Source organism: Pygocentrus nattereri, chromosome 10 (genome assembly GCF_015220715.1).
Source record: "Pygocentrus nattereri isolate fPygNat1 chromosome 10, fPygNat1.pri, whole genome shotgun sequence".
Lineage (NCBI taxonomy): Eukaryota > Metazoa > Chordata > Actinopteri > Characiformes > Serrasalmidae > Pygocentrus > Pygocentrus nattereri.
In genome coordinates, this window is record NC_051220.1 from 36,172,719 (window position 1) to 36,195,623 (window position 22,905).

The window sequence follows — 22,905 nt, forward strand, 5'->3', positions numbered from 1 at the left end:
TCTACTTTCACACCAACCATCTCCATGTCCACCTTCACTACATCCATAAACCTTCTCTGAGGTCCACCTCTTCTCCTTCTACCCGGCAGCTCCATCTCCAACATTCTTTGCCCAATATATCCACTATTCCTCCTCAACACATGTCCAAACCATCTCAACCTGGCCTCTCTGGCTTTATCTCCAAACTGCTCCACCTTCAATGTCCCTCTGATCTGCTCATTTCTAATCTTGTCCATCCTTGTCACTCCCAACGAAAATCTCAGCATCTTCATCTCCGCCACCTCCAGCTCAGCCTCCTGTCTTTTAGACAGAGTCCTACAATACATACATACCTACAATCGATGACAGCAAGGAATCTGAGACCACTCCTCAGTAAAGAATTTCTCCAGAACCTTCTGGACTCTCTTTTGGATTCTTCTCTCATCAGCTCACCCCACAGATTGTGGCATGTGTCAGGGGACTACAATGGCCATGTCAAAAGGTTGATTCTGTGGTCACTGAACTCTGCTGATATCGATTTAATACTGATACCTGGTATTCAGATAGGCATCATCTGTAGCATCTAATGTTAACAGCAGAACAGCGAGTAATTTTAAACTAGAATTAAACTTATTTTTAATAGTCTAATTTTGCACAAATTTGCACTTTCAGTGATGCTTCTGTTATTCTTTATTTCTCTATTTCTTTAAAAAGTTTACCTGAAAAAAAATAGCATGCTTAAATAGTTTGGGCATTAATAGCCCATTTTAAAAGGCCGATCTTAAGAAAAAGTGACTTAATTTAAAATAGCACCTTTTTAAAGCTTTGCAGTTTTTAAAGAAACAACAACACAGGAATGGAACTGTATAACGCTGTAATGTTTGGATCAGTATTAGAAAAGGAAAAGTGGTAGCATCTGTATTTGTTTAATGCTCTTTTGGAGGAAATACAACACTATGTCTAATAAATTTACATTTACTCCAACATGTGAGGAAATCACCTGAGTTAATATACTACACACACTTTATTAGAGTAACCAAGCCAAGAGCTGTAAACGAGGCCACAGCACAAAATCCATTTATGAATTAATGTTGGCCACTCATTCTTCCTCAGACTTATGGGAAAGAAATAAACTGAAAATGCATTAGTTTTAATTAGAAAAACGCAACATGTAGGGAAAGATTCTTCTGGCATCTCCTCTAAAAGTCAGCTTTCATTGGGTGCTGTAAAATAATGGTCGGTTTGTCCATGTGCCCATGGGGCAGAAACATCCACAAGAGTTCTCAGACTGCTATTCAACATTAAGAGGCCTTCTGTACATTAAGATAAAATATGCAGTCACTAAGCCACAGGCTACACAGTCTTGGCCTTTGATTTGGAGCGCAGCCCAGCCCTGCGAAAAGTCCACTTCATTTCACCAGTGCCATCCATCAAGTGAGCTGCAACAAACAGATATCCTGACCTTCAATCTTTCTCTGGTTATTAGATACTCATTTAAAGTCACCTGAAACAATCCTGACCAAATTGATTTCATTATTGGACTCTGAGCGACGAGTCCCTGATTGCTCAGCGGGAAATTTTAAAAGTTAATTAGGAAAAAATTGATTTTCATTTTTTTCCCCCACCAGCATCATATCCTTGGTGTTTCCTTCAACACATCATTCCTCTGAAGTTCTGTGGAGGAGATGACAGCGTATTTGGACGATGTGACAACTTCACCTCTGTTGATGTTGGGGCAGAGTTGATGAGATATGAAGGGGGGTGGGGGGGGGGCTATAGCCCACCAGAACAATGAGGCAGGGTGTCTGAACCCCAGGCAGCTGGAGGAAAGAGCTCTTGGGGGTTGATTGTCCTCTTAATGTCTTTGCTCCCAACAGAATGGTCTCGTCGACCCGGCAGTTCCGAGGATATGGGCTGCTTTTGACCCCCGTGACCTCTCAAGGCCACCCCATAGCAGAGCATTGGGCCAAGGCCTTTTTCAATCTTTTAAGATCTCTGAATCAATCACAGTGCCACATGTGAACATGTGGGACCAGTGCTGTGCAATCAGGAAGGCCTGGCCTCAGGGGTAATTCATGTCCACAATCTGACTTTGTCCCCTCACATCCCTATTGCTATTACTCTGTGGGCTCACTCAACTCGCACCACCAATATACAAGAGTGACCGCAATGGCTTGGCAAGGCAATTAGGTGGCACTTTCATTCGTGTGTTCCAACATCATATTGGTTTTATCGTGAAGTTGTAGACTCAAAAAATCTAAGTACATTGATTGGAACTTTCTAGAAAAAGGACAAAAGCTTTTTAAACTTTAATGTAGCTAGACTTTATTCCATGTAATTTTGGTCAATGTTATAGGTAAATATATTATAAAATTGCCATACATCATTTTTCCTTCAGGAAAAAGGAATATTTAATTATGAGGTTTCCATCTGATGTGTCAAAATACAGTTGGCAGGTTTGAACGCCCACATCCTCTACAGTGTACAAACTCAAATATCTGAAAGTGCATACTTTTCTATTTATTCTGTTTATCTGCTTAACATATTTGGAAAACAAACTTTATAAAATATAAAGCGTGCCATAACTTTTGCAAAGGACGCATTTTATAGTAAACATGTAATTTGACCAGGGGTGGCCACGTTTTTACATATCTGTAAGTAGTAGCGGGTTAAAAGAAAGAATCAAAAACAACACTTTTTTTTGTAAAAGAAAATGAGTCAAATCTTGTCTTGTCTTGACTGTAAGACATTTAAGACCATTTCCTCCAGTGGTCTAGCTGTCATTGCTCTTGGTTAATTGTGTCCTACTATATGCTTTAAAAAGGACACACAGTGTCACTGATGTGAAGCACCAAAAGCTATTTGAGCGCTAACCGTGCCCTTTTATGTAGAATCTTCAATGTGAGTAAGTTAAAAGCCAAGTTTAAGAAGTGCTTCACATTCAAAAAAAGATGGAAATACAAGTCGACATATTTCCATGTAATGTTTCCCACACAGAACCAAAAGCATTTCATAAAACATCTTCTATCTGTTAGGCTACGTTCACATTACAAGCTTCATTGCTCAAATCCTATTTTTTGCTCAAATTCGATCTCTCTGACATGATGGTTCACACTCATTTAGGTAAGTGATTCAAATCTGTCATTAATGTCCTACTCAGTAGCGGTTGGGATAGTGTAGTGGGTAACACCTCTGCCTTGTAGACTGGGGTTCAATCCCCACCCGGGCAACCACCTTACACTATACCACTAAGAGTCCTTGGGAAAGACTCCTAACACTACCTTCACCTACCTCTGTAAAATGATCAAGTTGTAAGTCGCTCTGGATAAGAGAGCCTGCCAAATGCCGTAAATGTAAAACGTAAGCAACGTCACGCGAATAAATCACTTGAATGACGTGCATCATCAGCAACAAACTAATGATCAGAACGAGTTTCGCTAAGAAGAAAATGAACTCTGATCGGCTCTCAGCTGTTCATTATTAGAGTGAGACGAAGGCAAAAAAGGTGAGTTGTGTTGCTTTTCCACCATTTACAGGTTTTAACTTCTGTTTGGTGCGGCTGCCATGGTAACACTGAATGACGTCACATGCGCAGTGGAAAAAAAGCGCATGAATTATCAACTAAACATTCACATTAAGGTCACATGGCCATGAATCTTATTTATATCCAAACTAGGACCACATATAAAAGAGGCTCAGGTCAGATTGAATAGATCAGATTTGCTCTGAAAACATCAGATCTGAGTCACATTATGGCAAAAAATCGAATTTGTCCCACTTTAGCCTGGTAATGTGAACATAGCCTTACAGTTTAACAGGGCCACAAATCAGATTCTTACAAGTGCCTAATAATGAACTGAACACAGATTAACACACATAATGAGCTAAACACAGATTAACCCTAGTTTGAGGAGTGAGATCATTTCCAGCACAACAGTTCTTTATCAAGCATTAGTTTCATTGACTGTAGTGTAACGTCACTGTGTCATGCAGCTAACATACCTAGGTTCTGCAGGCAATAATAAACCATTGCTTTCAGACCTTATTCAACACCACAACAAGCCTATCATGTTGTCTCCAAAGGCCAAGACTGACTGGAGCTGAAACACGTTAGCAAAGCTATGTGACAAGCAGAGCAGCTAGAGCCAAAGGACAACGGTCCAACTCTACGGTTAGCAATGACTTCAACACTCCAAATATAGATCCTCTGTTAACCTTGCCCAAGTTCACAACATCCTGATCTGGAGAGCCATTACCTGACCTCAAACCACAAACTATCTTTTTTACACAGCTCCTCTGTGAGTCATGGTGGAGGCACAGTTTTATGAAGAGCGCATTGTTGCGAAGCTTTGATCCAAGAATCCTTCTCGCTGGAGATGCTTCGGCCTGACTCATCTGGCAAGCAGCATGTTTTAAGTGAAATCACATTGCACTGCACAGTGCAGACGCTTTCCATGGCCGTGACCATGAAGACTCTTGAAAACACATTTCAGGGATTTGGACAAGATAAAGCAAAGGTCAAAGCCATTCGAAAAAGTAATGCAACATTTATGTTCAATGACACTTCACTTACTGTTACATAAAACTACGGAACAGGGACAGATTAAGATATCTGGCGCTCAAGCCCTCTTCTGTTTACTCACAAGAGTCAGATTATGCCATCTGTAACTTTTTCATCTCTCAGACTCTCATGACACGTTGAATTGCGCTGTTGAAAAGCTTTGTTTTCAGCTTTAACTTACCGTTACCCATAGGAAGCAACAGCTGTAGGAATGTGAATTAGATACGGAGGATGTAGAAATAATAAACCACACAGCAAACGGATCAAAATGTCTAAACCACATTCGAGTTCAAGTGTTACAAATACTGCTTACTGCATTTATTAGTTCAAAGATGTGTTAGATTTATTGACAATAGATTCTGTTAACCTCTTTGTATTATGATCAGATCCAATCCAAGCATATTTGAATCCAAAAACCGGATAGAGGCATTATTTATACACAGTCCAATATCCTTAGGCCCAGCAAATGGGTACAAAACAGTACATACAACACGTAATATAGTTTACTTTATAAAGCAACAAAGCATTAGCAACAGACTATGAAGTTCTATGTTCTGACTTTGGAGGTGTAAGATATTGAGCTCTTTTATACAAAAAAGGATCACAAATGGCAGACATATGATTTAAATTTTGAAATTATATTGAAACTACAGAGTCAAAAGTCACAGGACAGGTTTTATTTTCTTTTATTTTTTATTTTATTATCGGCCACCTTCAGCACCGCATCGTGGAGGCTTGTGACAGCATAAAAAATAAAATAAAATAAAATGGTGTCCTGTGACTTTTGACACACCCTGTATATATGTACATATAATGAACTGAATGCATGATGGTAGCAATGCAAAGTCAAATCAAATCACATCAAATGACATTTATTGTGACATTACAGTAACACAGGGGCAAAGGTGGGTGAAAATCGTAGGTGCGTAGCCCCCTTGTAGTACTATATATATATATATAGATAGATATGGATATATATTAGACTCTAGATATATGCATAAAAATACACTAGTATTGCAGTTTTGTAACAGTAATACAGGTTATGAAATAAAAGCTATGATATGTATATATATGCAATTTGTCAGTCTGAGGTAGATAAATAAGATGCAGAGTATACTGGGGATAGAAAATAGAATACTGATATATATATTTCTGATTATACATATGTACAAGAATGTCAGTCTACATGTGCATGTATAGATTTGTAAGATTACATTACAGTAAGAGTTACTAATAAGGTTTTATTTTTACTAGTTTTAGGACAACTTACAATATTATAACACAGTTTTGTTACTGGGCTGAATTTCCCCTGTTAAAGTGTATTAGCCACTTAAAATCCCAACTTTATTACCTACTAAGCCTTATTATTCCATAACTATGGGGTCTTCAATGCAAACTAGCTGAGCTATTCTTATGTTGTAGAAGTGTGTAATAAAGCACTGTGCACCGCCAGCGGTTAAGACGTTACTAAGAGTTGTTAAAGGCGCATTGTTCACTCTTTAAATCTCCAGAAACAGACAACCTTAAGTTTATGATTCAGTAGGAACATTGATGATAATGCAAACTGGCTGAATTCTTAAGTTATACAAACACATAAAACATTTTGAACCTGCTAACCTTGTAAAGGGTTAATAATGCAGTCCTCATCAAATCTCAGTATTGGAATTTAAAACAGATTACTAAACAGATTACCATCCATTATGCTAAGCTAAGTTAGGCACCTCTGTCTTCATTGTGTACCCACTGAGAGAAAAAGTGCTCCTGATGAATGTGTCTGCCTCTGGAAAAGTAGAAACAAGGCTTTCATTGCCAAAATGTCCAACCATCCATTTAAGTGTCCCCACAGCTTTCAGAAAGCGTGTTCTGAGAACGAGAAGAGGGCCTATTGACTCACCCACAGAAAGTATGCAGAACAGATGAAAATGCAAAACTCTCCTCATACAGCCTCCTCGATTTTATGCCTCTGAAATTATTCATATTGTATGCAGGATTTATGCATTTCATTCTGTTTACTTTGTTACTCGACGCACCGCACATTTGTTTACAAGACGAAAAGGCCATATTGACAGAATTACCTACTCATAGGCACGACAGATCCCATCCCAGCGTTCACAACACATCATTCAAATTCAAAGAAGAAAAATGAATTATAGATGGTCCCTTTTTTCTCCTCCTCTATACATATCATTAGCTTCTCCTCCCAGCTGCCAATAACCATGATTCTGGGAGCCAGAAAGAGAGCAGGCTCATAGTAAAACAGGACGTGTCCTCTTTCCCAGACCTAATTTAGGATTCAATTACAATACTCTTTAAAACCACCGACTTCTCAATTAATTATTTTAAGATTAGCCTGACAGTAATGGCCCTCCCACCATCTCGGCGCAGGAGCAGCTCCGCTGGCCCCGGCTGTGTTGCGCGCTCTCGAGGAAACACAAATAAATCAGCTCTCCTCTTTTACCTCCTGCACTTGCTACTTTAAAAAAAAAAGAAAAAGAAAGAAAAGGAAAAAAAACAACACTGTTGTTTTATTCCACTTTTGCCTGGCATCTGCTCTCCTTGGAGCACAATTGATATTCACGTGCGACGGCGGGCCGCATTTTATGAGCCACTGGGGCCAGCCGTCCCCTGCTCCGCAGAAACGCTGACGGATGGCTCTGCCGCCGCCGCTACTGCCGGGCGTAAGCGAAAAAACGTCCTCCGCCACTTTGATTGGAGCCAAGCGAAGCATTTCTCTTCCCCGTGTCTCGCACACACGCCGCCTCCCTCCGCTCCACACCCCCCGACCCACTTGCTATCTTCGACGGCTGCGCGCCTGGAAATGAATGGCTCTCCCCTCCGGCAGCAGCCAGCCCCTATTCTGTTTATTTAAATATTTGATATGTAAGCAGTCATAAAATAAGTGTCATAACATGCAGAGAATGACATGCGTGCGGAAAGGCCATTATGCGTAATGGGTTCTGATGCGTGCAGGACCCGTAGTTTAGCCCAGTGGGGACACGTGACACGCTGGAGGAAGGAAGCCGGTGGGAATAGATGGGGGGGGGGCGGCGTGCATGGCGCGTGCAGAAATAATACAACACCACAGCACATGCACACAAAAAGACAGCAAACACATCAACATGTATAAACCACACTCGGACCTAATAATGGAAACGTACGCATTCTGGAACTCACCCATGAGGGATGTATTAATATGTAAAAGGTGATATAACCCCCTTATGACAGCCAGACACCAGTGTTGACAAAAAGTGAAACACAATTCGCCCTGATCTTCATTCCTAAGGCATGCAGAGCTCTTGAGAGCATAGCTTTCTTCCATGGCTGTAAGAGGTGTCCAAGTATCTAAGTGACAGGGACACATACAGCTTTCAAACGTTCTTGAGATGATAAATAATGACCTGGTCAATGTGTGCATCATAGTAACATGGGAAACTCTAAGTTTGGCATTTCAGGACATAAACAGTGATGCCACAGCCAATCACTCGCAGGATGCTATCCAACACAGCCATCTGTTAACTGACATAACAGAACAGGCAGTTAGAGTCCGTGTTAAGCTGTCCAGTGCTGCTGTGCTAGCAGCAAGAAAAAATTCTTCACTTCATGTGTCTCTGAGAAAGCATGTATCTTTCTGGCATGGTGGCATCAGGTGACTGGGGGAGACCTAGCTAGCAGGTGAAACTGGACACGACCAAATTGGGGAGAAAAACAAATACATGTATACACAGCTGCATAAACATCTACACAACATCTGTTGCTGTCGAACATTTTTCTTCTTTTTTAACTAAATATCTATCACATCCTGCGATGGACTGGCGACCTGTCCAGGGTGTATCCTGCCTTCCGCCCAAAGACTGCTGGGATAGGCTCCAGCACCCCCCGCGGCCCTGACGGAGAAGCGGCTTGGAAAATGGATGGATGGATGGATGGATGGATGGATGGATGGATGGATATCTATCACATTGGCCTAAATTAAACCTATCCTTAACATCAACCCACAACCTAACCATGGTACTAATTCCAACTCTAAATTATATCAATTAAATGGGATCCAAACTTCATGATAAATCAGTAAAATTAACATACATAACCTGTAAAGTTAACATTATAGGCTCTTTTGACACCTAGATTGTGCTCTAGAGTTTGGGTTTCTGTCGTATCATGTGGTTGAGCTGGTTACACACTGCAGTGGCTAAAGTACACCAAATACTCCACGTAGGTGTTTGTTTATTGGTTAGACATCTTGCAGGGAAACACACGCTCAACTGATCTCACATCCTCTGTCATGAAAACCGGAAAATAGAAAATAGAAAGATGCTTAACCTCCATGTGTGTCACAATCAGAACAATGATAATACGCTTTACTTCATATCTGCTTCTTTATCATTGATTTTTCAGTTTGAATTTAACCAATCAGGTCGCTGAGGCTTGGCTAAAAATATGTTCTGCGATCCATGTGCCAAGATCAAAGGCATATCTTCACTATTATTTTACTGCTTGTGCTGCTATTAGCAGCAGCTCGTGCTCCAAGAACAATAAGTCGTGTCTGTCAAGTGTCGGATGTTAAAACAGGCATGTAATGCAGACAGTACAGTGCTGATGTGCTGATGTGCTGCTAGAGTAAGCAGGAAAGCATTCACTGATGCTGATTTCCCTCCTTTGGTGCGGTCCATCGTAAAAATGTGTTCCCATCAGCAGCAAATGGAACCAGGGTTCACTTGAAGGGAGATTTTTGGCGGAGTGTTTCTGCCATTTCTATTTTAGCTAAATTATTGCTGCCGCTGCTTTAGAATTTTATGAAATGTCATGAAGCCGCAATTACAAAACTCTGAAGGCACGTGGCAACGTGTCAAAGGTAGACTAAACTAGATTAAACAAACATTAGGCTAGGCAGATTTTACAGAACAGTTAGAGAACATTTGCAATGCTGCGCTATTCTGTATTGATGCTCATGGCCAACTAATTACAATAATCTTCTTCTTCTTCTTTCGGCTGCTCCCTTTAGGGGTCGCCCCAGCGGATCATCTGCCTCCATCTTGCCCTCTCCACTGCCTCCTCTACTTTCACACCAACCATCTCCATGTCCACCTTCACTACATCCATAAACCTTCTCTGAGGTCTACCTCTTCTCCTTCTACCCGGCAGCTCCATCTCCAACATTCTTTGCCCAATATATCCACTATTCCTCCTCAACACATGTCCAAACCATCTCAACCTGGCCTCTCTGGCTTTATCTCCAAACTGCTCCACCTTCAATGTCCCTCTGATCTGCTCATTTCTAATCTTGTCCATCCTTGTCACTCCCAACGAAAATCTCAGCATCTTCATCTCCGCCACCTCCAGCTCATCCTAATCATTATTATTATTATTATTACTATTTACTAAGGTAACTTTTGAAATACAACAGATTACAGCTGACTATAATGAAATAATGAAACTATCTGGGGGGGCTGGGGGTTAGAGCGAGGCCCTGCCACCACTGCTGAAAACAATCTGCCACCACTCAGTTCTTTGGGACAGGGAACGGGTGGAGTGTTCAAACCTGTCAAAATGGACTGAACTAAAAAAGGCTGATACGTCCGCACCAAACAGGGTGGCTGTGAAAGCCCCCTAGAGATATCCTGCTTTGTTCCACCAGCTACGACATTTCAATTACAAATTGGCTAAGATTTTCATTCCCTGTGCTGAGACGTTTGTCTCATAATTGGAGTGAATTAGGCCAAGACTAAAGCCACAGTTGGGAGCAACATACAGCTGCTGTGTTAAACCCGGGACATGTAGCTTCAGACGCATCACCACCACTGGCCAGTCCAAGGGCAAGTAAACAAACGTGAAATTCTAAAAGCAAATTAAAACAAGGTGAACCTTTCCTCTAAGACAACAGCGCTTCTTGTTTTGTTGCCTTTCCAGCTCTCCTCTGCTTCTATTCTGCTGACATGCAAGAGCCAGGGTGGTCAGAGGTCAACAAGGGGCATTAGCGCTGACCCTGTGACTTGCAAACTCATGTCACTTTCCAAAGCAACACCCTTCCGGGACCCCAACTCCGCTCCAGATGAGCGCAGAAGGGTTCCGAGTCCTCTTGGCCCCTACAGCTCTTAATTACCACTAATTGGACTGAATCGCTTTTTCTCCTCCACTGACATAATGAAACAATTCATCATTAATGCTTAATGACTTGAATGATGGTACTCTGCTGATAGGCTGAGGGAAGGTCAGGGAAAAGGACAATGCCAACAAGGACAGTGAAGCTGATGACATTTAGCAGGGAACGAGAAAAGTTGCTGGGGGGGGGTTAATTGGAGTTTTCCAGTTCTTCCTTACACATCTTACACAGTCAGCTAGCCAGGACGGTGCCACGGCGCTCAGTATGATTAGCACTGTGTACAGGTGGCACAACCAAACGTGTAGCAATTCACAAAACTGAGCTAATTACCGGACCCTCCAAAAAAAAGCATGACTTTACCACACAATGCAGAGCTGAGTGGGCAAGATCTCTGACTAAAAGCAGCAACTAGCTGAAGGAAAGGGGGGAGAAGGAGGGAGGGAGGGAGGGAGGGAGGGAGGGAGGGAAGGAGAAATATATGATACTCAGACAGCAGAGGACTGTAATGCATTGTGCCTGGCGTGAAAAGCTTTTCTCCAGGAGTCGTCTTAATTTAGCTAAAAGCTCACAAGTGTATGGGTGTCATCTCTCTGACACATCAATTTCAGCTCAAAATGGAGACGCAGCAGCACCTTAAAAAAAAAAAAGAGGCCTGGTTCTCCAGCGGGAAACAAAGCACTCAGTGCTTCAGCTACGCAAACTATTGATTATGGTAATGTGATCTACAAAACTGTAAACAGAGAAGCCTTTGACATACAGTTGACATTATAGTAACCTTTGTGTGTTTATCCTACAATGCAAATGGTGGTTCATCAAAAGACAGAGAGGCGGTCTTCTCCTAAGCGAAATAAAGGAAACCTTTGTTTCTGTGTTTAGCCTAAGATTTGCTAAATGCAGTAAAAGCAATACATGACCGAATTGCTTGCACTGATTCAAGGTCTAATAACTGATAATACCTCATCTGCTCACCTTCTGTGGACATATAACGATCCAGATACTAATATTAGGAATGCACTGATATGGAAATAGTGGGGCGATACCGATTTTAATGTATATATCTGCACGTCACTGCTGTCAGAACAAAACCTCTTTATTTTTAATGGAAGTCAGATGGAACCAGAATTTTTTCCAAGTAATTTTGTGTCATTTCTTTCAGTCCATTCATCATGAAATTTACATACAATGTAAAGGCCAACAAGAAGTTTCACATCGCGTTAAAAACGGAAAAACAACAAAAATGGAGATACAAGGTTTTGTCCTGACAGCAGCGATATGTGGGACTCCCTGGATTAGCACGGAGCAGAAACATAACATTTATTTCTGTAGGGTGACAAATGCAGTAAAATAAAGAAAATGAAGGCTAAAGCTGGGCGATATGGCAGAAATGCAATATCACGATACTTCAAAGAGTTTCACGATACACGATATATCACAATCTTTCTTTTCTAACTCACAAAAAAGTGCCACATAAAAGATGGAAACACTGGAAAGTGTTTTTAAGTACTGATTATATCCATGATATGCTCAGAAACACATATTGTGACATAATTTATCACAATAACACTATATAATATTGTCACACTGCCCAACCCTAATGCAAACCTTTTAGCATTGGCACCTAAACGTTCCGCTCTTCTGGAGTTCAATAAATAGTGTTTGATTTAAAGAGCGGTCAAATCGAATCATCTATCTGACGCTGAGAATCTTTTAAAGCAATTATCTGCAGATACTGATCAGATTCTGATATGCGCAACCCCCCTTATTAATATAGCCTGGGACATCTATGGATTAGTATGTCTATTGATTACAAATGGAGCTGCTTTGATGCGTGAAGCACAGAAAAATCTAAAACACAGTAAAGCTGACATTTTGACACAAGCAACAAACATACCACAGCATATTGTTTCTCAATGATATGATATTAGCCATGTAACTAAATGAGGTGACAATATATCGTTACGCAACACACTGCAATGTGACTGTGTCAAAATGAGACACTGAGCGTCACAGAGATGACGCCTGACATCAGCAGCATTATATAATTATGCCATCTTATGTAGTGCCAGGTGATATCTGTACCAGGTTCTCAATACTGGCATCAGCAATACTGATTTTTAGCTGTATTGGTATTAGATCAATGAAAACGTTCTATTCCATGACACAGCGATGACACACTGTGTAAGGCCTCCGCCTCCAAAACAAAACAGGCCAAACGATACAAGTTACTTCAGGTCTGTTAGGCTTTCTTTTGGCATAGAGCAGCAGCAAACATGGATCCATTAATGCTAACTTAAATATTACGGGTGCACTTATTTGTAAACTGTTAATGTACATACCTGCTGCTTTATTAGTACAGTAATCCAGTGTCACCTAATAAATAAACTGGCTTGAAATATTGGTTCCATCTAAACATATCTGATGTCAACACACAATATGTCTAATTTTTTTAAGCAAATCTTCGCTGATACTGATAAGATTCTGATCACGCATACTTAATAATTCTCATCTAATTTAACGCAAGTGCACTGTCATTCATCACCCTCCCAGCTCCAGGCCTTCTAGGCTCATTAGCATATTGTGCTGCAGTACAGTCATAATTATAAGTGTATAGTTTCTTCATTCAAAATATCATGAGAATATCAAATCATCAGTTTGTACTCCTAGTTAACAAGAAACTAGAAATAAGAAAACAAGAAAGCTTACTGCACTCATCAGCAACGAAAAACACTATCAGCGCTCGCTTGGATGCCTACAGTCCTGGAAAAGGAAAAGTCCCCAGGCCGATTTTGTGTATTCCCGCTGAAAAAGCAGTGGTTCGGCAACAGTCCTGAAAATGACAGGTTTCATAGCCAGACGCAGCTGACAACATCACCCATTCTCACACAAGCATACTAAATCAACACCTTCGTACACGGCCAGTCACGTTAATCAATGCCTGTCACTTTAAAATTACACAATCGTGAGCCCAGACGAGCACAAACTCCGTCACCCTGCTTGACCAAAGTGGGCAAACCAAGGGTTTGATGAGAAGGGAAGGTTAGGGGTGGATGCTTCATATGAGAAATATCCCTTATGAAAAAAAACGAAACAAAACTATAGTAATACTACAAGAATCTCTACAGCGTTTCTCATAAGCTTAAGTGATAAAAATATATAAATATTACAGCTACATACAAAAGGGTGAGCGCCCCTGGTCAAACTAAATGCTTTGTTGATTTTCTAAATGAAATAAGTTAACACTTCGGTCGGGCTGAACGATGAATTGCTTTTATATCAAGAGAGACACAATTTTTAGTTAAAGTCTGCATAATAAAAAACGTCTTAAGCTGAAGTAGACAAATTTAACCTACTATCACAGAACTTGTGAACTGCCTGCAGATAAGTTAGGCCAACCAGACCAGGCAAAAAAACCTTCATGTGTTGTGACATCACAACCACAGCTTAGTGACTGTCTGGCATTCAGGGATCAAGTCTCAGCCTAGAAGAAAGTGAATATTCTGGTCTTCTTGGCAAAAAAAACAGACCTGGACCTTAATTTAAAGAAAATAATTGTAATTTAAACGACAATCACAATGTTAGCCCAAAAAAATAAAAATTACATATTTTCCCCAAATCGTTCAGCCCTACACTTCAGTGCACTTTAATGCATAATTAATGTTTATTTACTAAATAAATAGAAAACATAAAATGTGGCTGACCAAATGTTATATTGTGTATATAACCGCATACTTACCAAAAGTAATGGTGCATTTTGTTTTTTTTTTTCTCCCCAAAATATTAAACATATTTCATGTTTTTTTTCTTCAATTCAGCAAATAAACAGAAATTATGCACTAATTTTTCTGTAAACGCCATATTTAAGCGTGTCCCCCGTAAAGGACGAGTTAACTCACTTAGACAAAATCAGCAAAACTTGTAACATGACACAGGGTGTTCAAACTGTACACAAACACTGTAAATACTACTACATATAATAAGTCAACAGTGTTATAATTATATAATTCAGCTCTATTTTATTTCTGCAGTACTACAATTCTTTCTTATGGTGGGTGGGGGGAGTTTACACCACATGACCTGAGACAGGGAAGTGCTAGCTTCAGCGTCCATAACACGATGCTAAAAAGGCAGCAGATGTACACACACCTCCCCAGTGGGCTTCAGAACATATAGCTCTCTCCTTGGCCGCCCGCTGTGCACTGTCCTCCCTCTGGACTGCAGACGTGCTTTTCCTGGCTCTGCCTCTCCTCTCCTCTGCGCTCGGAGGACGAGCGGGTTTTAGGAAGGCCCGGGGGAGCAGGGAAAGTGGCAAGTTTTTTTTCCCTTTCTTCCTTCAGGGAGGCAGCAGGCGCGCTCCCATTCAACAGAAGCACGTGGCTAATTTACATGTGTGAAGGTCACAGAGGCTCTGGGAGAGGTGAGGCCACAGGGCTGGCTCACTGCCAAACACTCAGGACGGAGTGACAGGAATGAGACTCGGAGAATAAGGGCAGGCGATATGGCTAAGATAATATTATCACAACATTTAGACTTGAACATTTTTACAATACACAACATTTACCACGATATTTAGTGTTTTGTGAGGTTTCATAAGTTGGAACAGACTCAATGCATAAGTATCACCACAAAAATGCTTTCAAGAACTATAAATGCTACATCACAGCTTCTAGTTATGCAGGCATAATTCTGCATTCTTTGCCTTCTGGTATTATCAAGATTCAAACTCGCACTCATTCAGCAACAGGGCGAGGTCTTAAAAAGGTAAACTCTTAGAAAGGGCTCATATTACCGAAAACTCAATTTCCTTTTTTTTTTTTAAAAAGGAAGTTTCAAAACTATTCCCTCCCCAGTAGATACAGTCCATATATAAAAACTAAGCTGCAAAAACTGCCCATGTTATAAATTCACCTTGTGCGTTTACATGCACACCAATAATACGACTATTAGCGATTTTCAGCAGTTATCTGATTAATCAAGTACTCATGTGAACAGTGTACTCCGATTTCTTAGATCAGATTAAGGCCATTATCAGATTTCTAGAAATCTGATAACGAGAGCGGGATTTAAGCTCAGTGTTTGGGTTTTTCAGAGCTCCTATACCCTTACTCTGATTTCTTTCATTATTCTCGATCTGCGTATGTCCTGAAAACAGCAAGCAGCATTTAGCACCAACGATGGTAACAACACACATTTGGAGCATTGCTGAAACCCACTACCTGTTCAATGAAATGAAGAATTCAAGTCTTAATTTTCTAGATGATGTATATTCATGTTTTCCAGTAATTAGACCCAATGTCTTAAAAAAAGGGGGTATTTGAGTCCTATGTTATGTTTGCAACATGTCCTGTTATGTGAGTAGACTGGCTGGTTGCAAAGCAGAAATCAGACTTACTGTAGATCTGAAAACATGTTCAACAAATTACTGAAAGTAAAGTCTTTTTGGGCCATTTGTTTTGGTCTATTCGTCATGAAGTTTGCACACAATGTAAAGGCCAACATGCATTTTCAAATTATGTTAAAAACTGAAAAACGTCCAAAATGGAGATATAAGGTTCTGATCTGACTGCAGTGATATGACACAATAACAGAAACAGCCTGTTTAATTCGAAGAGATGAAGAGAAGTTGTAAAAATGAAGTATGGATGTTTTTAGTACATAAAAGCCCACATCTCATAAGTAGACCACAAGGAAAAATATAACGCAGGTAAAGTGTAGGATATATGGCCAGTTTGAAAAATAAAGGTGTCAGAAATGGTTATCTGGAACAACTCTTGGTTCCCTTAAGAACCTTTCAATGGATGACATTTTAGATGAGATGCACCTTTTTAGGACTCTCACATAATATAAAGATTCTATACTGATCAAAAGGAACCCTACAGAGAGGAACATTTAGGAACATTTATTCTTAAGCAGAGCCCCTGTTGAACCTCTTTTTAATGAAACATGCAGTGGGTCCATGTTCTGGAAGTATTGAAGATGCCCATAATATACTCAGATCAGCTAATTATATCACAATAGCCGTATCATATCGTCACACCGCCCAACCCTACAGAAAAGAGAGAGAATAGGGGTGTGGGGGTATAAGCTGAAGTCACAAGGCTTATTTATTGAGAAATTGTGAACAACCCTTATTGCACCTTTCCCGATGACCCGCATTAGACTATACACTATTCTCGATAGCGCAGGAATTCGGCACCTTTGTTATGTGGTGCAAAGGAAAATCACAATAATCTGCGCTGCCTCAGGTATACACACATAACCCCACTGGGCTTCAGAGCACGTAGCAGAGAGAATACCCTCCAGAGTTCAAATAGGAGCTGTTTTTTCCCATTACTTTCCACCATCAGCTTCCCAAAAGCAAGCACTCAGCGGCCCCTCTTCACACCCCTGTGGAGCGCAATAACCAGAGAGAGACGGTGCTGGCTGTACAGACGAGAGCGCCGCGCTCTCGCTCTCTCTCTTTTTTTTTTACTGTACCAGAGCACACTAAAGTCAGTTTTTCAGAACACAGCCAAGCACTCTAGCACATTTGTGCCTACCTGCCAACAAGCTGTTACAACACGCATGCTACCGCAGCCCTTGAAAAGAAATCACAGCTGGCTAAATTTAGAGGGTGGAGGGTGATTCAAAGCAAAAAAGGAGGCAGCGTCTGGGTGGTCCTGCGGAAATCCACTTCTGAGCCATCTATCTGAACCGATTTTGGCATTATGTAACTGATTTGCCTTTGAATATTTTCATATGTCTCCCTTCATGTGCTCCTTAAAGGCTGTGCCTCTTTTTTTCGTTTGTTTAGATAAATTGCAGAACTTGTTCTCATCACTTTATGCTTTTCTGACAGAGGATCATTTTTTTAAAAAGCAGTGTTTATATTGTCAACAGTGCTGAGCATTGAGAATTTAGCTCTGAACACAGCGCCCATATATTCTATGCACCTTTGTAACGGCTCTAAGCATGTAATTGAAATTGGCAAACGATGTGAAAACAGGCCGCATGGAATTCCTACAGAGTATTGAGAGCGTTGCGATTTCATCCGTTTGCACATGTAAATAAAGAGACGATCCTGTTGTGACACAGCTCCTAAAAGCTTGGCAGCTAAACACCGAGCAACAAGTGCACAAAATTTCAACAATTCTGATCGCTGTCTGGAGGAACATATGGAGTCCATTCACCATATTAAACGCCTGGTTAGGCACATTTGTTGCATCCAGTTTCAGGGAGTTAAAAAAATAAGGAAACTATTCATCTAAAATTATCAGCTTCCAACCTCTACTGTGCTAATGACCTAAAAAGAAAAAAAAACTCAAACAGAAACTGAAAAATCTAAAAAAATGTACCCTGTTACACATTACCATGTTTAGGGGGAGGATCCTATAAAAGTATTCATATTCAGTCGCTCTCATATCCCCTCAGTCAGTCACTGACCAAAAAAACGCCTCTGCAGTCTCTCCCAAGCCAGTCACTCAACCTCAACCACAAAATGCACATTGTAAACGTTCCATTCACTCCCATTCAATACAAAACCCAGCCCTGGATGATGAGAAGCTATTGAGGTCCACCAAAACGGCTAAATTGCAAACAGCTATGTTTAAATTTATTGCAAATCGAGGTTTCCTTCAATGTAGGGCTATATAAACATACTATTTTTGAGTGGGTCAGTGTTTCACACATTAATAAGGAAAACTGCATATATATATATATATATATATATGTGTGTGTGTGTGTGTGTGAGAAATAAATATAAAGTCCTATGAGAAATCCTAAAACTATACTATAGCTACTGCCTTCTCAGTAGGTGAAGCATTCATCGTGCCCGAGACATAAAGGCGCATTTCCATCAGCAACTGCCTGAGAAACGACGAGAATCCTTCAAAAATTCTACTATTTTGAATGAACCTCCCCTTTAATACACCAGCCTTGCATCTTGCCCTCCTTTCTGCTTTCTTGAGCTAATTCCGCAGTACCCTATGACCTCTGTATTTCAATGTTTATTGAAATAAAATCTTCAATTATTTTATTAGCGGGCTAATTACACATAGTGTGCACATACTCACAGCTGAATTTTTTCACAAATTGGAATTAATTGGCATTTCAACAAAACCATGGGCAGTCCTGGGATAACCCATCTGCCAATTATGTTCCTGCATGTCGTGTTTCATCCTGGAAGATGAAAACACTGCCGGGCCCTTATCAGGAGCAACAGAGCAAATTAAAATTTCGCTCAGACCATCCTAATCAGCACGGCTAGAGCCGCCAACGTAAACAAACTCGGAAAAAACAAAGCACGATGCAGGCGGAGGTCTGCGGCGCGGCCGGCACTGCGGCTCCTTCAGCCTGCTGCAAATAATGGCTAGAGTGGTCCTAACAGCTTTGAGAGTATAGTAACATAAGGGAAATAATGGCTATAATATTTATAAGATTATTACTGTAATGGGCTCGGCTGGTGGTGGAGACACCTTTTGAAAAGAGGGGCAATCCTGCACAGCATCAGCCATCCTTAACAATGTTTGTGTCCACTGTAGGATTTTTAGAAGAAACAAATACATAGTAATAATAATAAAAAAATCAGTGTATTGCTGAATATTAACAGTCCTGACATCTGTTTATATACAGATGAATACACTGTAAAATAAAAAAGAAATCATTCAGTTATTTGTTGTGGATTTAGATTAAAACATATGGATTCGTTGTAATTATTATAAAGGGAAACAATGTCCAAATTTTAGCCCATTAATTCAGGCCATGAGCACAGACAGGAAGAAAGATTTATGTACCTGCAAACATCTTTAAACCGGGTTAGGATCAGTGAGTATATCCACATAATACACCTTCTCTTCTTGCTCATATAGAAGCCTGGCAAATTGGAATAGACAATAAATAGACAGCAATTCTTTTGTTATCATGTAAATAACGCTATTCCCAGAGCTTCAGCAGCAGCCTCTTTTAAGAGGGACCACTCAGCGCTTTTATTTACACGTGGCCCCGTGGATACAGGCAGCCAATCAGATGTCAGGTCTGATGTGGCCCCGTGGATATGGAGAGCCAATCAGATGTCAGATGTAATGTGAACTCTGAGAGGCAGTGGGCTGTGGGAGAGCGCCTCTGTCAGTTTACCTCCACTATTCAAATTCCTTCCCTAAGGCAACAACCCAGCTCCTCTAGTTCTGACTAAAGGTCTTAGCAAACACCTGAGGCCTACTAACGGATGCGTACGGGTCATTTATAATCACATATCAAGACCCATTCTATTTCTTAATAGGCTACGTCTGGGCAATTTATTTCTGCTTTTATTTTAAGTAATACAGCCTCTTAAATGTCTTTCATAGGCCACATTTATAACGTGCAGATTATGGTTACAAATAAGAGGTTTGCGCATAAAGGTGAATTCTCCACCAGCCAATCACACAGCAAGAGGAAAGACCAAAACAGCTGAACACATAAAAATGCATTATTTAAAAGATCGCAACATTAAAATATAACACAGTATTTCAGAAATCATTCATGCAAGTTCAAAAGCTCTCATCTGGTGGTCTTATGTCTATGTCTGTGTTTTGTATTAGGAAAAAAGCCTTAAAATGATGCCTTCATACTAAAATAATAAGCAAGTAGGCAGCAAGTAAACATATGTGCAAAAACATATACACATATTGGTGAATCTAAATGGATGACAAAAGATAAAGCATATGAGGACATAAAAGTCAAAATCTTTTTTTTTAATACTGTAGTTACCTGGTTCCGGCTCACGCTTTGCGCACCGCTTGCAGCACTCCCTCCAGGGTGAGCCGTGTGTCCCCCCCAGCCATGGCCCGGGGCCCCAAATTGAGAGGGTAAATCTTTACTGCTATAGTCGTAATATCCTCCACTGTAGCCGCGCCTCACCGGCCCCGGAGACGTGAGCAGCTGGTTTAAGGTGGGCGTCGCTCCAGGAGGATGCTGGTTCTGTCCTGTGAACCTCTGGAAGCTCCCAACACCGCTGCCACATGAAGGCATGGTGAGTTTAGGGTGATTAGAGGCTGAGCCGCTGCCGCTCTGGCCCAGCATGCCGTAACTGGGCCGGTAGCCCGGATATGGACCGTACTGACCACCCTGGAAAGCTTCGTGGGAGTTGGGGCCAGGCTCAACGTGATCAGCTGTGGGATACATCAGACCAGTGCCAAAGCCCTGCTGACCACCATGCTGATCAAAGCAAGGGCCTGTTCTTGAATTCCCACTAAAGTAACCACCAAAGTCTGAGGCTGTGCCTTTTCCTCCTGGACCCTGGCCACTGTGGTTGCCCTGCTCGTACCTGCCGCCCATTGGCTCTCCTGCTCTGCGGGGCATCTCTTCCCCACTTTTAGTCCACATCTGGTCAGGGTGGCCGCCCAAAGCATGCTCCTTCCCTCCACGCTGGCTATCGCACTCTCCTTGACCCTGGTGGTGGTGGTGGTTACTTCTCTGATTGTGCTGCTGAAGCTGGTTGAAGTGGAGGGGTGCAGGATGGTGAGGCGGGTGCAGATCCCCAGCTGCGCTCCTCAGCTTGTGGTTGCCCACCAAGCCAGCGTCCATGGTCGGAGACACCGAGGTGGACCCTGAACTTGTCCTGTTTTTGCCACTTTGCTGCTGGGATCCATTGGCAGGGGCGCAAGCTCGGCGAGCCAGACTCAGCTCATCAGGACGAGGGTGATCTACATTATTCCTCACGTCTCCTGCTCCTTGACTTGGTCCTCCTCCTCCTCCTCCTCCTCCTCCCTTTTTCCCAGAGTTTAGGTCCTGCCCCAAACCCCCGGACAGACCCTTGTTCTTGCTGCCAGAAGCAGCCGGGGCTGATGCCACTTGCGCGGCCATGGTCACTCCAACATCTCGGGCAGTGACTCAAACGCGGAGAAACATAAGAGCCAACCGTGACCGACAAGAAATGTACCGTCCAAAAAAAGAAGAAGAGAGAAATGAACAAAGCAAATGCAATCAAACCGGTTCGTCTGCACTAATATCCGAGATGAAAGTGTGTTCCTCCTCCCGGCTGCCGCTGCCGCCGCTGCGCGCTCAGTGGGGCTCCATGCTGAAAGTTTTTTTTTGCGTCCAGCTTTAAATGAAACTTTTCCCTTCCCCCGTTTCTCTCTAACCCGGATATGGGGAGCTGCTCGGCTGCAGAAGCCTGTGTGTGTGGCTCAGCATGGCAGGAGAGAGCTGAGCTCGGGCAGCCTCTCCTCCCCCCGCCCTGCGAGCCGTAAAACCCGGACTGGAGCGCAGGACGCCGGAACCAGGGGCTCACAGACGAAACGGCTTCAGCATCATCACTCATGAGAAGAAGAATGGATAAGAAACTACTAATTCCATTTCTCAAACTTCACAAAAAAACGCCAGAATGTCTCTGTTTGGTTTTCTTTTTAAAGGGGAATTCCACCAATCTTTCAAAATTTCTGCTAGACGATGTAAGGATGGGCGATATGACTATATTCATCATTATCGTAAAACATAGTGTTCATGCCATGGTTACTGACATTCATACCATCATTAATGAACAGTAAATATTTTACATATTTAGCACAGATGTGTACACTCTTTCTATGCACCATAGCCTTAGTGTATTTTGTATTTATTGTCTACTGTCTGCCTTTCGCCTGATGACCACTGGGATAGGCTCCAGCACCCCCCTGTGACCCTGAGGGAGAAGCGGCTTAGAAAATCTTTCTTAATGTTTATGCACCAGAGAAAAGAAGCCCAAATGTGTGTGTCACTATACTGTATTTGTATAATTACAATAAAGTCGAATTGAATTGAACTGAATTGAATGACCGACTGCCTTTTTCATCAAAAGACAGCAAAATTAGTCCTGTTTAACTGGATTTAACAGTTTTGGATGGTATTTTTAAATGTCGCTCTACTGGCTCTTTTTTTTCTGTTCCAACCAATCAGGTGTCAGTCATTTGACATGAAGCGGTTCATTGTATTGAGATTTTGCCACGTCTACAACACAAGTCTAAGCATTTTATTTACCATCCAAAACATCCAATCAAACTACACATGTCTTCTGAGTTCATCATGCTAAAATAAGGGTATATCATACATTTTCTTTGGAGACTATTCTGCCTGACAACACTCTGCACGTTCCTCTTCTCCATTCGTTGATTTAAAATGCATTTTAGACCAAAATCCTATTCCAGACATACAGCAGCTTGTTCATAACCATTTAATGTAAAAACCTTCTGTGAGGGAACTTTAAGAGGCATGAAATGCTTCAGACGTAGGGTTCCCATCAGCATCACCACTCAAAAAGTTTTCCAGAATCAAA

General features: G+C 41.5%; 1 protein-coding gene across 1 annotated transcript in view; it reads right to left on the minus strand.

Moving 5' to 3' along the window:
• The window catches only part of LOC108423399 (AT-rich interactive domain-containing protein 1B-like), a 275,160-nt gene extending 253,402 nt beyond the window's left edge, over positions 1-21,758 (minus strand). Inside the window, exon 1 of the mRNA XM_037542128.1 lies at positions 20,364-21,758. Coding sequence (XP_037398025.1) covers positions 20,364-21,458 — 1,095 coding nt within the window. The 5' untranslated portion in view covers positions 21,459-21,758. The remainder of the gene's footprint in view (positions 1-20,363) is intronic.
• Positions 21,759-22,905: the final 1,147 nt, after the last annotated feature.